This window comes from Arachis ipaensis, chromosome B05 (genome assembly GCF_000816755.2).
Source record: "Arachis ipaensis cultivar K30076 chromosome B05, Araip1.1, whole genome shotgun sequence".
NCBI lineage: Eukaryota > Viridiplantae > Streptophyta > Magnoliopsida > Fabales > Fabaceae > Arachis > Arachis ipaensis.
Window position 1 is genome coordinate 147,604,629 of NC_029789.2, and position 15,055 is coordinate 147,619,683.

At 33.3% G+C, this 15,055-nt stretch overlaps 3 protein-coding genes across 3 annotated transcripts in view; 2 read left to right on the forward strand and 1 right to left on the reverse strand.

Annotated features, from left to right (window-relative positions):
• LOC107641533 (threonine--tRNA ligase, mitochondrial 1-like) lies at positions 242 to 12,308 on the forward strand. Its single transcript, XM_021103254.1, has 4 exons — positions 242 to 252; positions 10,129 to 11,077; positions 11,123 to 12,231; positions 12,275 to 12,308. The coding sequence occupies exons 2-4, from the start codon at positions 10,160 to 10,162 to the stop codon at positions 12,291 to 12,293; spliced, it is 2,046 nt and encodes a 681-aa protein (XP_020958913.1). The 5' UTR covers positions 242 to 252; positions 10,129 to 10,159; the 3' UTR covers positions 12,294 to 12,308.
• Positions 806 to 15,055, reverse strand: part of LOC107642225 (probable RNA-binding protein 18) — a 20,156-nt gene continuing 5,906 nt past the window's right edge. The window contains exon 6 of the mRNA XM_021103255.1: positions 806 to 892. Coding sequence (XP_020958914.1) covers positions 809 to 892 — 84 coding nt within the window. The 3' untranslated portion in view covers positions 806 to 808. The remainder of the gene's footprint in view (positions 893 to 15,055) is intronic.
• Positions 1,526 to 3,504, forward strand: LOC107644874 (60S ribosomal protein L34). The gene is made up of 3 exons (XM_016348822.2): positions 1,526 to 1,840; positions 3,009 to 3,118; positions 3,200 to 3,504. The coding sequence occupies exons 1-3, from the start codon at positions 1,682 to 1,684 to the stop codon at positions 3,291 to 3,293; spliced, it is 363 nt and encodes a 120-aa protein (XP_016204308.1). The 5' UTR covers positions 1,526 to 1,681; the 3' UTR covers positions 3,294 to 3,504.

Sequence of the window (15,055 nt, forward strand, 5' to 3'; positions counted from 1 at the left end):
AATGTTTTGAATTTGGTTTAAAATCCAAAATCTGTATTTTTTTACACACCCTTCCTTGATCTTAATAAACATTCTCTACACAAATTAGTTTACCTCAATAAATACTTTTTTATTATTTATTCATTATCTAGACTCATTTATATGGTTTAAATTTATTTTGACAATTTAAAAACAAACTTAGAATTCGGTCTCCTCATATACCGCGAGAATTATTGTATTTGCATAAATATGAATCTCAAATATTTTATTTAAGTAAATTGTTTTAATTTTTTGATTTATGTATCATTAATGTTGCTTATCTCTAAAATATAAACTAATATTTGTACTTATCTTAAATTTGATATAATGTCATGTGATAAAGTAAATTGCCTCAAGCTTTAAAATAAAATAAAATAAAATACAAGAAACAGAAGCACAGGTTCAGGAATTAGTTTCAGGGTAGTTACTGTTTGGCTTGTTGTGGTTATTGCGTAGTGTGCTGTTATTGCGTAATGAAGATCTCAAATTCTTTTGGGATCAATTGGGTGTAAATCTTTTGGTTTATTTATCATCAAAGTTGCCTATCTCAAGGTATAACTTACTTTGTAATACAAATAAGTGGATACAATAATAATCAATGATTGTAGTGCAAAACTAATATTTGTACATCTTTTAAATTTGAAGATTCCTCCTTAATATAATGTCATGATAAAGCAAATTGCTTCGGGCTTAAAAAAAAAAAAAGCTAAGTCAAATATATGACATTCTAGTTTATGGGTGCCACCAATACGTGCGCCTCCTTCAATTTTATAGTCCATACTTGGTTGGTTCAAGAAATATCATCATTTTGCTTCTGCTTCTTGGTCCTAGAACCCTCCTCTAAGGATTTCAATTTGTTCTTTATTGCGGCTATTTTTGCGCTACGACTTGTCTGTCCCATGCCGCTTCTGATAAGATGCAACGGTCGGCCACAAGCTAACCTCCCATGCATTTTCTCCTTGGCCAATTTTGCTTCCTGCATACTCACTTCAACAATGGAAATCAAAGACTTGCTCCAAAGCTGTTAAATGAAAATTTAGTCAAATTATCTAACGGTTTTCAACTATCAATGTGAAGTTGACTGCACTTGAATTTCTATTAATATTAGAATTCTACCAGGGAGCTAATGGAGTAAGTATACAATGTGTACAATGAACTAAATCTTTGACCCAATACAAGAAGTAACCATCCGCTATAATACAGATTCGAACATCCATAATAAAATACTATTAATTTATTAAATACAATACATCTATATTATTTAAAATAATCATCTGAATACCAAAAATAATAAACATATGATATTAATTTAATTTTAATTTAAATTAACCCCATTATATACATTATCCAGTACAGGTATTAGCTCCTTATATTTCTTCTTAATATTAACATTTGCTGGGGTGGTTGTATTATTAGTGGTGTAGTGAGTTAGGTGGTAACCGGTTCTTTCTGTGGGTGTGGGTCTTGTTTATGGCCCATGTGATGAACAAAAAAAAAAAGGCAAGTATAATGTCCAAAATGAGATGATGACCGTCCGATCTAGGTCATTGCCAATTTCAATTCATCCATTCATCAAGTACCCTACCATATAATCCGTCTCTGCGGCGCCTTTTCTCCTCTCTTCTAAAAACCCTAACGCAGCAGAGGGAGCACATCAAAGAAGATGGTGCAGCGTCTTACCTATCGGAAGCGCCACAGCTATGCTACGAAATCGAATCAACACAGAGTGGTGAAGACTCCTGGTGGCAAGCTCGTTTACCAGACAACCAAGAAGAGAGCCAGCGGTCCTAAGTGCCCCGTCACTGGCAAGAGGATTCAGGGTGTATGTCCCTCTTTCTTTCTTTCTGTTTCCATTTTTATTTCTTTTTCTCCTTTTCGTATAAATTTGATGTGCTTTGTTGTTCCCTGTAGAAATTGTTTGTTTTTTTTTCTTGCATTTCAATTGTATTTTTCAATTGCTAGTGTTTGTGTAGTGGGAGATGCATGGTTGGAGAGCACTGATGCATTTTAGAAGAATCTGGGAACTGTAGGAGTTTACATTAGGGTTCGGGTAGCTGTGTAGTTCGATCACTGAGAAGAGTTATTAAAATGGAGCTATTTTGCATTTAGGATAAAACTGGTAGTCTGCAACTCTCCATGGGTTTGCATCATATTGTGTCGATGGACAAATGTAACCGGCATTTGCAGCTTTAGGTTAACGTTGTGTTGCTGTACTTGTCTTGATATGAGACTGAATCGATTTGTGCCTGTTGCGGGTACAAATTAATTTTATGAGATTCCTGTTTAGTAGTTTAGCTTGTTGTGAAAGTTTGATTCTTGTTTAGTACTTTAGCTTTTTGATACTTTTCCTTGAGAGCTTGTTTGGAAACCATTTAACATGAGAAAAGAATTCTATTTCCTTTAAGAAAAGAATTCATTTCTATTTGAAACTCAATTCCATGATTTGGAATGACTACAATATATTAATGGAATAGAATTCAAGTTTGAAGAGTGTGAGAGTTGATTTGGAAATCAGACCCCTTTTGGTCTGATTTACAAATGAAGGATAAATGAGAATTGGAATTCTCAAAGGAATTCAAGTCATTCATTTTTAGTTGTTCCAAAGCAAGAAAAAGAATTCAACTCTTGAGTGAAATCTAATTCCTAGCATTCCAAACAAGCTCTGAGTGGAATTTCACATTCTTGATATTTAAGATGAGTTTCGTTCAAACATGATATTGGTGCAGTGGCATTGTTTGATCTATGCAACTGGCCCATCATTGGGATAAGGCTCTCAGCTTAATTATCCAGAGCATAGTGAATATGCACATGTTTATGCATCATACATGTTTTTACCGTGCTTTGTCAAGTGTATTTTACTGCAAGGGATTTGTTTGTACAAGAGTATTTTTACATTTGAGGCATATAACTTTTGTTTTTTTAAGTTTGTACAATGGTGTCTACAACTAAGGTTACTTTGTTATAATGTGATTTATGGTTGATAATTGCAGATTCCACACTTGAGGCCGGCGGAATACAAGAGATCAAGGTTGCCTAGAAATCGCAGGACTGTGAACCGTGCATATGGAGGGGTTTTGTCTGGAAGCGCTGTTAGGGAAAGGTTTGTTTTCAACGTAGTGATATATCTTCTATAATATATACTTTTTGGTGTTTCTTGCTTATGTGCTCCATGATTCTGTAGGATTATTCGCGCTTTTTTGGTTGAAGAGCAAAAGATTGTGAAGAAGGTCTTGAAGATCCAAAAAGCTAAGGAAAAGCAATCCTTGAAGGGTTAAATTTGGAAAACAGAATGGAATCATATCTTTTTGGAAGACTCTTAGGTTTGAGTGATTATAGTAAATCACAAATTTTATTAGTGTTATTGTGGTGTTCATTGTTCTTGTTGTCTTGGCTGAACACATTCCAATACGGTTGTTAACAAATTCATTTCTATACAGTTTTGTTTATCTCAAGATTCTATGTTATTTTCATCTTGATTTCTAAATATTACTCTACTCTTACACTTCAAAAATGTGGCCATCAACATAAAACAATAAATTTGTAATTCAATACGTGTATTGAGTTATGAATGTACATAAATTCCTAAGCAACATACATAGTGTTGAGTTATGAAGAAAGGACATGGATATTGGACATGTACATACACTATTTTAATTNNNTTTTAAGAAGATAAATTAAGAATAAGGTTTGATACCGTGTTGAGCGTCTTATTTTGATAGTGATAGATAATTAGATAGAGTTGGGAATAGCAATTAGCCGAGTAAGTATATAGGAAAAAATAATGTCACTCTTCCTTTTTATAATTCAACTTACATAATATTTTTGCATTGTATATTTGTAAGAATTTACCAAAAAAAAGTGACATTAAAATAAGAATGACAATATTATTTCCTTATTTATAATTATCTATTTAACTATTTATATGGAATTGAAACAGAAACAGAACTTTTTATTTGTAAACCAGGATGAGGAGGTTGTTCCTTTACCCTACATAAGGCAACATGTCACATTAAAACAACTGCACTTAATTTAGTAGCATATGAAGACTACTCATTTCCATGTCTGGTGCTTCCAATCCAACTAGTCAACTACTAAAGTTCCAAAGCTCAGAAATCAGGTGTGGGAGCCGTTGAAGAAGCTGGATTTGTCAAGAAAATCTTGCTTGCTTCTCTTCTCCTTTCGATATGAGGATGCGATAGCTGGCTGGCATTATCTGAACAAAGCTAGTAAAATCAAAGTTAGTAATATCAATATCACAAATTTGTACAGGAAAATAATGATGTTAATAGGAGTCTGGATTCTCGGTGAATTTTGTGATGGATTATATATAATTTTCACCATTGTTCTTTACAATACTTTTTATATTTATGTTTTTAAGCTATGCCGTAAGTGACAAATAATATCAATTATACGGATGAATCACTTTGGCTTATGAAATATTAAACGCTTCAATTTGGTGTATGAAAAATACAACTGCGAGTCAAATTGTTCTGTAGATTAAACTAAAATGTTAAATCTTTTACAATTCAAATTAACTCACATAATTTTTTGATGAGCGAAATTTGAAGCTCACAGATTCCAGCAAGTGCACCAAATCGTTCAAGTAATACCATGATGAGCGGATATCGTTTTCACGAGAATTAAAGGATTAAACAAGTAAATATCAAATTAAAAGTTTAGTTAAATTAACAAAACTTGATTGATGAGGAAGGCAAGAGTGTATTTTGTTGAGAGTTTTGAGAATCTTGAATACTTGAACGCCACGAGCAGTGAGCTTGAATAATGATTTGAGAAAAAATAATGATAGTGAGAGTCAATGGTTTCGGAGGTGTTTATACTTTTAAAGAAACCAAACTTTGGTTACTTATCTTGAACTTTGCAAAGATCTTTCACGATAAAACCTTTAGTAACTGATTCCTTAGCTCCTCAGTTCTCAAGCATTAATTATTCGTCAATTAATTAATCAAGAGATTAAGTATAAAAATTGATTTTAGATTCAAATAAGATTTAAAAGTACTTTAGGTCGAATTATATGTCACGTATTCAAGTTAGTTATGTCCAGTTAAATTTAAAAAAAAAAATACAATTTTCAGAAGTTGTTCTAATCCGAATTATATGTCACTTATTCAAAATTAGAGTGATTGAAAATCATGTATATGTCGCACACTAATTCAACCACTATTTCTAGCCGAATTCAAAGAGTAATGTGAAAGTTTTCAAACTTTAATTCAAATATCAAAATTTTCAATTATAATAAAAGAATTCAAAAGAGATTAGCATACATTTTGATACTACTAATCCGAATGAAAAATGAATAACTCAATCATGAATAGATCAATGCAAAATTTTAAAATAAAATAAACGTAGATTAATAACCCATAAAAAACATAAACAAAGCTCCTAACCATTTAACAAAGAATTAGTCACCCATAAAAAAGTGAAAGAAAAAAAAAAAGTAGTCCGAGGACTTGATGACTTTAAATTGAAATTCAAAATAACAATTCAATTTAAATTCTAAATGAATTAAATTCCTTATATTTTTAGAAAGAATTAATAATTAAGACTTTTAATGATATGGATAATTAAGCTTGGGATTTAATTGTTGTATCTGAATGTTGTAATTGTGTTTAATCCAAGATTGTATTAGAGATAATTGCGGAGTAAATACCCATAATGGTTCTTGAGATTCGGGTCGTTATTCAATGTGGTCCCTGAGATCCCAATTGCACCATTGTAATCCTCCAGATACGGCTCCGGGCACCATAATAGTCCCTGGACAGTTTTTCGGTGATGAGTCATCAGCAAGACGCTGATGTGGCCTCGTTTTGCCACGCTGGATGATGCCAACGGCTAGTTGAGCTGGCAAAGTTTCAATTTATACCCAATGTGGTCCCTCTCTCTATATTTAACCCTAAATTCCCAAATGTTCAGTAAGTTAATTTCTTCTTCTTCTTCATCGTTGTTTTTCCATTCTAGTTGTTGCTGTTGTTCTTGGAGCTGGAAGTGAATATCCATGATGGGTGGTGGAAACACTAGAGCTGGAAGCTCTATTAGTTCACCGTGCAGTGGCCATCGGACGAGAACGCAAAACAGGAGCAGAAGATCCGGGGTGCCGGAATGGTGCGGTTGCGGCTGCCGGCCAGATCTCAGGTGGTCAGGGATAGATTCAAACCCAAATAAACTATTTTTTAGTTGTCCCAATTATAATGTGAGTTATCAGTATTACTTGTGTTATTATGATTGCTCCTACCTACCTGACTGTTCTTCTCTTATTCTTCTTCCTTGAAGTTTGAGCATGTTATATGTTTGCTTGATTACAGACAAGTAGAAAGAGATGACATGTGCTTTTTGTGTGGGCAGATACTGGGCAGGATGAACCAGTTGAGAAACCAGAATCTTATGGAGATAATCATGAAGTGAAGATGAACTTTGATTGGAGGCTTGGGAGATTAGAAGAAGATGTCCGGAATAAAAAATTGGTTAACCAATTATTGGTATTAGTTGTGTCTGTATTGATTGTGTTAATTGTTATCCTGTATTGTAAAGCCTGAGTTAAAAGAGTTGGTGGTATGTACCCTGTATTCATTGAATGAACAATATGTAAAAAATAATAATATGATTATGGTATTAGAAACTGTTAAATGGTGTTTGTTGATGGAATATAAACTTGGATAACTCAATTAATTAAAACAGTAATATGTTAAAGAAGGCAGTATAAGTGATTGAAAATCAGCCAGCACTGAATTAAGATAATGGTTCAAACTTAAAAGATAATTGTATTAAGATAATGGTTCAACTTAACACAGTTAGTCACATAACACAAAGGGCAGCCAATTAACATGAGCATGTTAAACAAAGTTGCCTCAAAATGGAGGACTTTACAGCAAAACATAAAGGATTATTTTTTCCTTGTGTAGTCTTTGTCTAGCAAAAAGTATTAAATTCAAAATAGAAAGCCCTGAGTGCAAGAATTTCAACCTCACCAATGGAACCCTAAGGAAGTAACAGAGCATTATTTTCAAACAGAGCATGACCATAATCAAACAGAGTATCTCATGAAACCCCAACCTAATCAAACCCTAGAACCATAGTAACAGAAAAAAAAAAAACATAATTCCAACCACACTCACAACACAAGCATATACAAAAATCATCATGCATTGCAAAAAAAGAATAAAAAAAATTACCTTTACAAATGGTAGAATCTCTTGTTTCTGACGTATGAGGAAACGAACGATGAAGTAAAACTTGATTTTGATATCTTTTGAGTGTAAGAATTTCAACCTCACCAATGGAACCATAAGGTAGTGGCCAGAGACGGACTTACGGGGGGAGGGGGGCGAGTGGAGGCCTCGGCCCCCCAACTTTTAAAAAAAAAAAGATTAATAGTAATAAGTTATTAAGTACGATTTAATTTTTTTTTTAATTTATTTAGTATTTAGTCTAATATAAATAAAAATCCAATCTAATTTAAATATTAATGATTTCTAATATTTAAAATAAGTAACAATATTAAAAAAATATGAAAAATATTATTACTAATATTTTTTAAATAAAGTAAGTAACAATATTAAAAAAATATTTTTTCTTCTTGTGAGCGTCCTTCTTGATTCATTTGATATTAATTTTCTCTGTTTCAACTACTACAACTGAGAGTTCTTTTTCAGCTATGAATATTGTGAAGAATAATTCAAAAACAAAATGAAAGATAAATTTCTTGCTAATTGTCTTTTAATTATATTGAAAAGAAAATTGCAGAAAAATTTGATACAAATTCTATTATCGATGAATTTTATGAAATGAGGAATCGACCACTTCGTTAATAAAAAGTACATATATATTTTTTGTACTTTAAAATATATTCTCTATCAGTATATTTTTGTAATGTATTTTACATTATATAATTTTTTGCATAATTTTTTAATATTATATATGTTATTGGCCCCCATGATACTATTTCTGGATCCGTCCCTGGTAGTGGCATTCATGAAGAGAGGATGAAGAAGAAGAAGAAAAGAAGAAGACAGAGGATGGAAGTGGAGAAGACAAGCGAAGACATGGTGTGTTTTTGATGAAGAGCGTTTCATATTTTTATTTTAGGCCAAACGACGACGTTTTTGCCAAATTGGGGTGCCAACCCAAAATGCCAACGTTTTGGCTCTCCAACGTGGCATCTTCGTGACACATCAGATCGACGATCATGACTCATCACCGAAAAATTGTACAGGAACTATTATGGTGCCCGGAGCCGTATCTGAAGGATTACAATGGTGCAATTGGGATCTCAGGGATCATATTGGGTAACGAATCTTAGGGACTATTATGGGGATTTACTCAATAATTGCGGAAAAAGCCCCGAAACATATTCCAAGAGAAGCAGCCCGCCAGGCGTGGAATATAGGCCGCCAGGCATGTATGAAGACTTGGAGGGGTCTACCGGGCGTGGAATGAAGGCCAACGGGTGTGCTGGGGAGTCTGCCGGGAGTGATTCGAGGTCGTCGGGTGTTAGAGTACCTCTCGTCGGGCGTGGGTGCCCACTTTTTCAATTCCTGTTTCTTAGGGCACATTTTTGTCTTTTTTAGGCTACGCTTTTATTGATTTTGAGTTTTTTTTTTTTCTTTTTTAACTCTTGATTGTTTTTAGTCAAAAACTCTTAACAGCATAAAAATTTATTAAATTTTATTAGAAATTTGATTAAAAATAAAAAAAATAAATAAAAATAAAAAAATTGTTTAAGATTGTTAGAAACAAGAGACTAAACTAGAGAAAGGCTTTATGTGTCTTATTCAAGTTATCTAGAATGATACAATATAAAAGGGTATTTATAGGTACTAAGAGAATCATAATAATAAAGACATAATATCTTATAATAAATATTCAGATATACTAAATAATACTAATTGATCCTAATTGATCTTAATTATATTCTAACATCCCCCTCAAACTCAAGTAAACTTGAGTTTGAAACTTATTTAAAACAATAAAATAAAGAGAAAAAAACTGCATAAACTGATAAAAACGGGTGCAGACGGAATTGCCGGAAGGAAGCGCAGATGGAACTACCGCTAGTCTGAAGGAAGCGCAGACGGAATTGCCGCTTGTCTGAAGGAAGTGCAGACGGAACTGCCGAAAAGAAACGCAGATGGAACTGCCACAAGGAAACACATACGAAACGCAGACGACACTGCCACGAGAAAACGCAGACGAAACTGCCACGAGAGAACACAAACAGAACGCAGATGGAACTGCCACGAGAGAACGCAGACCGAACTGTCACGAGAGAACGCAGACGGAACTGTCACGAGAGAACGCATACGGAACTGCCACGAGAGAACGCAGATGGAACTGCCGAAAGAGAGCAAAAACTATATGATTTCTTCATGAGAATAGGAAAACAGCGGATGACATTGGTGTTTGATCATTCGATTCAAAAAGACACAAGACGGAGAGAATAGGCTAGTCGGTGAGGTGAAAAAGTATCAAAGGAGTGACAAAAAGGTCAAGAAAAAATTCCTAAAAAAAAAGTGCAAAAACTACGGTGATTTCACCGCAAGAAAAACAACCTATACTCTTCAAGGAGGATACCATGGCTCTGATACCATGTTAAAAACTAGGGCTGCACATGGATCGGATAATATCCGCATATTCGCGGTAATAATCCGCATCCGATCCGAATTTTGCGGATATTATCCGATCCGCAGAGTCATCGGATCGGATCAGATCTAATCCGCACTATGATAGGATCGGATTGTGGATTTGATATTGATAATATTTTAGAAGTAAATAGGTTTAAACAGGTGAAATATGAATTTTCTGGATATTTTTTTTGTAAAAACAGCCAAACAAAATCTTAAAATTGTTTTTTTTTATTATGCGGATATACTCGATATCCGATCCGATCCGCAAGTATACGGATCAGATCGGATCGGATCCAACCTAAAAAATGCGAATATCATATCCGATCCGATCCGAAGAGGACAGTACAGATCGGATAGAATTTTAGGCTATATCCGATCCGATCCGATCCGTGTACAGCCCTATTAAAAACAAGATACTAAACTAGTCAACCAAAAAAAAATAAAAATAAAAACCCTAAACCTCACTAACAAGAGTTCTGAGTTTCTGACTGCAGGTATTGAAAATGCTCCGCCGCTACGCTATCCACAATCTCCGCCGTAACCGTTTCTTTTACTCCACCGTAACCGCCATGGTGCCCCACCCCAAGGACGATGAGTATCTGAACGCCGCCATTCCGAAGCGTATCAAGATGTTCGAGTCCATCCAGGCCGAGCAGAAAACCCAGCGCCTCTCACTGTCGCCGGATCCAATCAAGGTCACACTTCCCGACGGCACGGTCAAGGACGCCGCCAAGTGGCAAACGACGCCTTTCGATGTGGCGAAAGAGATTTCGAAGAACCTCGCCAACAACGCACTCATCGCGAGGGTCAATGGCGTGCTATGGGACATGGCCAGGCCTCTCGAGCAGGATTGCGAACTCAGGATCTACAAGTTCGAAGACGACGAAGGCCGCGACACTTTCTGGCACTCTAGTGCTCACATTCTTGGCCAGTCGCTTGAGATGGGGTACGGATGCATGCTTTGCATTGGGCCTTGTACTACAAGAGGAGAGGGTTTTTATTATGATGGGTTTTATGGTGACTTGGGATTGAATGATGATCATTGCAAGCAAATTGAGGCTGGGGCGTTGAAGGCAGCTGGGGAGAAACAACCTTTTGAGCGCATTGAAGTAACACGTGATCAAGCACTTGAGATGTTTTCAGATAATGAGTTCAAGGTTGAAATTATCAATGATTTGCCTGCGGATAAAACCATCACAGTATACAGATGTGGTCCACTAGTAGATCTGTGTCGTGGACCACATATACCCAATACTTCCTTTGTTAAGGCAATTGCCTGTTTGAAGGCTTCTTCAGCATATTGGAGGGGGAACAAAGCTCGGGCTATTTTACAAAGAGTTTATGGCATATCTTATCCTGATCAGAAGAGTTTAAAGGAATATTTGCTTAAGTTGGAGGAGGCTAAAAAGTATGATCACAGGATTTTAAAGGAATATTTGCTTAAGTTGGAGGAGGCTACAAAGTATATTTTGGGAGTGAAACAGGAGCGTTTTTTTCGTCATGAATCGAGCCCAGGAAGTAGGTTTTTCCTTCCACATGTTGCACGGGTATACAACAAATTGATGGATTTCATACGGAGTCAATACAGAGTCAGGGGCTATGAAGAGGTCATATCTCCAAATGTATTTAACATGGATCTCTGGGTGCAATCTGGTCATGCTGCAAATTATAAAGAGAACATGTTTATCTTGGAGATTGAAAAGCAGGAATTTGGGCTGAAACCAATGAATTGCCCAGGGCCCTGCTTGGTCTTCAAGCATAGAGCTCGCGGTGCTTTGAGTGGATTGACGCGTGTTAGGAGATTTCGGCAGGATGATGCACATATTTTTTGCAGGGAGTCTCAGATAAAGGATGAAGTTAGAGAAGCCTTGAAGTTCATCGATTATGTCTATGAAATATTTGGTTTCACATACGATCTCAAGCTTTCAACGAGGCCAGAGAATTCCTTAGGAGAAACAGCAACATGGGAGAAAGCTGAAAGTGCCCTTAAGGAAGCTCTGGATGAATTTGGGAAGCCTTGGCAGCTGAATGAAGGGGATGGTGCATTCTATGGACCAAAGATTGATATCAATGTATCTGATTCATTGAGTAGGAAATTTCAGTGTGCAACTTTGCAGCTTGATTTCCAACTACCTAATTTTTTTAAGTTGGAATACTTGGCTGAGGATGAAGCCAAGATTGAGAGGCCTGTTGTCATGATACACAGGGCCATTCTAGGATCTGTTGAGCGCATGTTTGCCATACTTTTAATGCACTACATGGGTAAATGGCCCTTCTGGCTAAGTCCTTGTCAAGCAATTGTTTGCCCTGTGTCGAAGAAATCACAAGCTTATGCAGAGAAGGTGAAAGATGAAATCTACAGCAAAGGGTTTCATGTTGATGCTGATTTAACAGATAGGAAGATTGGAAAGAAGGTGCGAGAGGCTCAGCTAGCACAGTACAACTACATCTTGGTTGTTGGAGAGCAGGAAGCAGAAACTGGACAGGTGAGCGTGCGGATAAGAGATAAGGCGGACCTTACCACTATGAGTATCGAGGGCCTGCTCGAACGGTTCAGTGAAGATGCAAAAATTTCTTTTGAAACTTTTGTAAAATTTCCGTTGAAACTTCCGTGAAATGTTGAGCTACCTTTTGTAAAGAACTAAAGACAGAAAACGACAGTTAAATATTAATTTTTTGTAGCTTTTGTTTAATTGATTATTGCACCAGTTTTATTGGTTTTGTTTTTTAATTTTTTTTGTTGGTATAATTTGATATATAATTAATGAATTTTGAACCTTGCACAACTTAATTTGTTTTCTTATGTATAGTATAATTTTTTTTATTAATATGATTATATGAAAATGATGAGCGACTGAAATTTGAAATTTGAAATTTGTATTATATTATAATTTTTTTTATATTATGAAGCATTGAACTTAATTATGAAAATACCACAAGCAAAATAAATTTGTATTTTTGTAATAAATGATAAAATCAATATTATTTTAAAATGGGTAAAGTATATTTTTTGTCCTTTAAGTTTGACAAAAGTTTTAAAAATTTTCTAAGTTTTATTTGTTTCAATTTTGTCCAAAAAGTTTTCGATTTGTATCAAATATACCTTTGATGACTAATTTTTTAAAAAATTTAAGGCCAATTCAACAACAATTTCATAAGAGTAACCCTCAACACAAGCAAATCAAGCATAATTTTCATACATTATTGTTAGATTGGTCTTAAATTTTTTGAAAATTTAGCCGTCAAAAGTATATTTGATGCAAATCAAAAATTTTTGGGACAAAATTAAAATAAAATAAAACTTAAAAATATTTTTAAAATTTTTTATCAAATTTTAGAGACAAAAAATATACTTTATCCTTTAAAATTTATTATAGAACTTCCAAAATTTATTATCTATAATTCTATATCACATTTTAAGCTAAACCTATTAGCAAAGGTATTAATACAAAGTTTGTCAAACCATCTAATTTTGTAGGTGTCTAAACTCTAAATAGGCATATTTATCATATTCTCATATTTATTTTCAATGGAAACCATACTATAATAAATGATTAGTCTTTACAAAAATGGTATGCTTTTTAAGAATATTCAATCATAATATAAAAAATGAAAATAAACTTAATAATAAATATATTTTTTTTATCTTTAAAAATATCTCTAATATTAATTTTATCTCTAATATTTTAAAATTATTTTAATTATATTGCTAACTTTAAACTTTATATAAACTCTAGTTTTGGCTTGTCCAAACAATATGTTATCATTGTTATTTTTTAAATTATATTTTTTCTGATAATATATATACCTCTTTATTGTGAGCTTTTATAATTTAATATTTTAAAGATTTTTATAGTAATTTTAATTTTAATAAATATGATATAAATAAGGTCACGTCAATATTAAAATAAAAAATACTTATCTAATAAATTTAAAGAGTGAATGATATATTAACAAAAAAATAAAATTAATTTCTTAAAAACAATAAAAAAGCGGCTCAACAGGCACGATATCGTGCCTGATGAACCGCTAGTATTAATAAATTCAGTTGTTATAGATATTTTTTACTTCTTATAAAATGTTAAAAACATCTAAACTAAGTTTGTTAAATTTTTTCGCCGCAACCTAATAAATTAAAAGAATCTAATGATTTTTTTTGGGTAAATATACTTTTTGTCCCTGAAGTTTGACAAAAATTTTAAAAATACCTCTAAGTTTTATTTTGTTTCAATTTTGTCCCAAAAATTTTCGATTTGCATCAAATATACCCCTACCGGCTAAATTTTAAAAAAAAAATTAAGACCAATCTAACAATAATGCATGAAAATTATGCTTGATTTACTTGTGTTGAGGGTTATTCTTATAAAATTATTGTTGAATTGGTCTTAAATTTTTTGAAAAATTAGACGTTAAGAGTATATTGATGCAAATAAAAAATTTTTGGGACAAAATTAAAATAAAATAAAATTTAGGAATATTTTTAAAATTTTTATCAAACTTTAAGGATAAAAAATATACTTTAAAAATGCATGACACATATAAAGTTATTAACAAGTTCTATTTTGCAATCAAAAAGAGAAAAAAAAAACTTATATCTTTTTGTGATTATTATTACTAACTCACTTTATAAATTTATCTATTTTATCTACTATTTTATTTTGGGTCAAGGACTCATTAAAATTTTAGCTAAGTTGTGACTTCTATTTAATAAAGTAACGCATGGCTCATCAATCATTATTCATTAGCCAAGTAAGTAGCACAAAAGTGTCTTTTTCACTCTTATAAAATGGGATACGGAATCAACGCATCTCTTTTCCTCCATGCATTTAGAAAAATGGAGTTTACTATAAAATTTATCAAAATCTCCACCATCTACATATTTTAATATATATCTCTAAGTACTTACAGAATGGATTAAAATTCAACAATTTACTGCCCACAAATAAAAATAAAACAGATTTTATGTGAATTATTATAAAATGGGACAAGATTAGATAGGGTAAAAATTCGTCTCTATCTGTCTGGTTGTCACCCCTAATTCGATCATTATAGTTGGCCCATAAACGAACCCGGGCCCTCTCATAAGGATCCTCTGGCAAGAGTTTGGGGGCATGACTCCAAACCTCATTAATATATTCTAGAACAAAAATAATTCTTTTTTAGTTATAAAGGGGTTCAGAGACCCAGAAAAGCGGTGAACTCTAGCCTGGGCCTGGCAAAATCAGGTTTTCCATGAACCTAGTACGGTATGACATATTTTGACACTGTTTATAAGTTAGTGTTTGTTATGGTACTTAAAAAGATATTGTCTGAATTGTTAAAATAGATTAAATAATTAATTTTAAATTTAAAAATATAAAAATTAAAAAAATTTAAATATTTTAAAATTACTATATAAA

Bases quoted from the DNA above. Each gene is read 5' to 3' on its own strand.
- LOC107641533 (XM_021103254.1), top strand. From the start codon at position 10,160: ATGCTCCGCCGCTACGCTATCCACAATCTCCGCCGTAACCGTTTCTTT. The intron at 11,078-11,122 runs ATTTTAAAGGAA...GCTACAAAGTAT, and splicing joins CTAAAAAGTATGATCACAGG to ATTTTGGGAGTGAAACAGGA.
- LOC107644874 (XM_016348822.2), top strand. From the start codon at position 1,682: ATGGTGCAGCGTCTTACCTATCGGAAGCGCCACAGCTATGCTACGAAA. The intron at 1,841-3,008 runs GTATGTCCCTCT...TGATAATTGCAG, and splicing joins CTGGCAAGAGGATTCAGGGT to ATTCCACACTTGAGGCCGGC. The intron at 3,119-3,199 runs GTTTGTTTTCAA...ATGATTCTGTAG, and splicing joins GGAAGCGCTGTTAGGGAAAG to GATTATTCGCGCTTTTTTGG.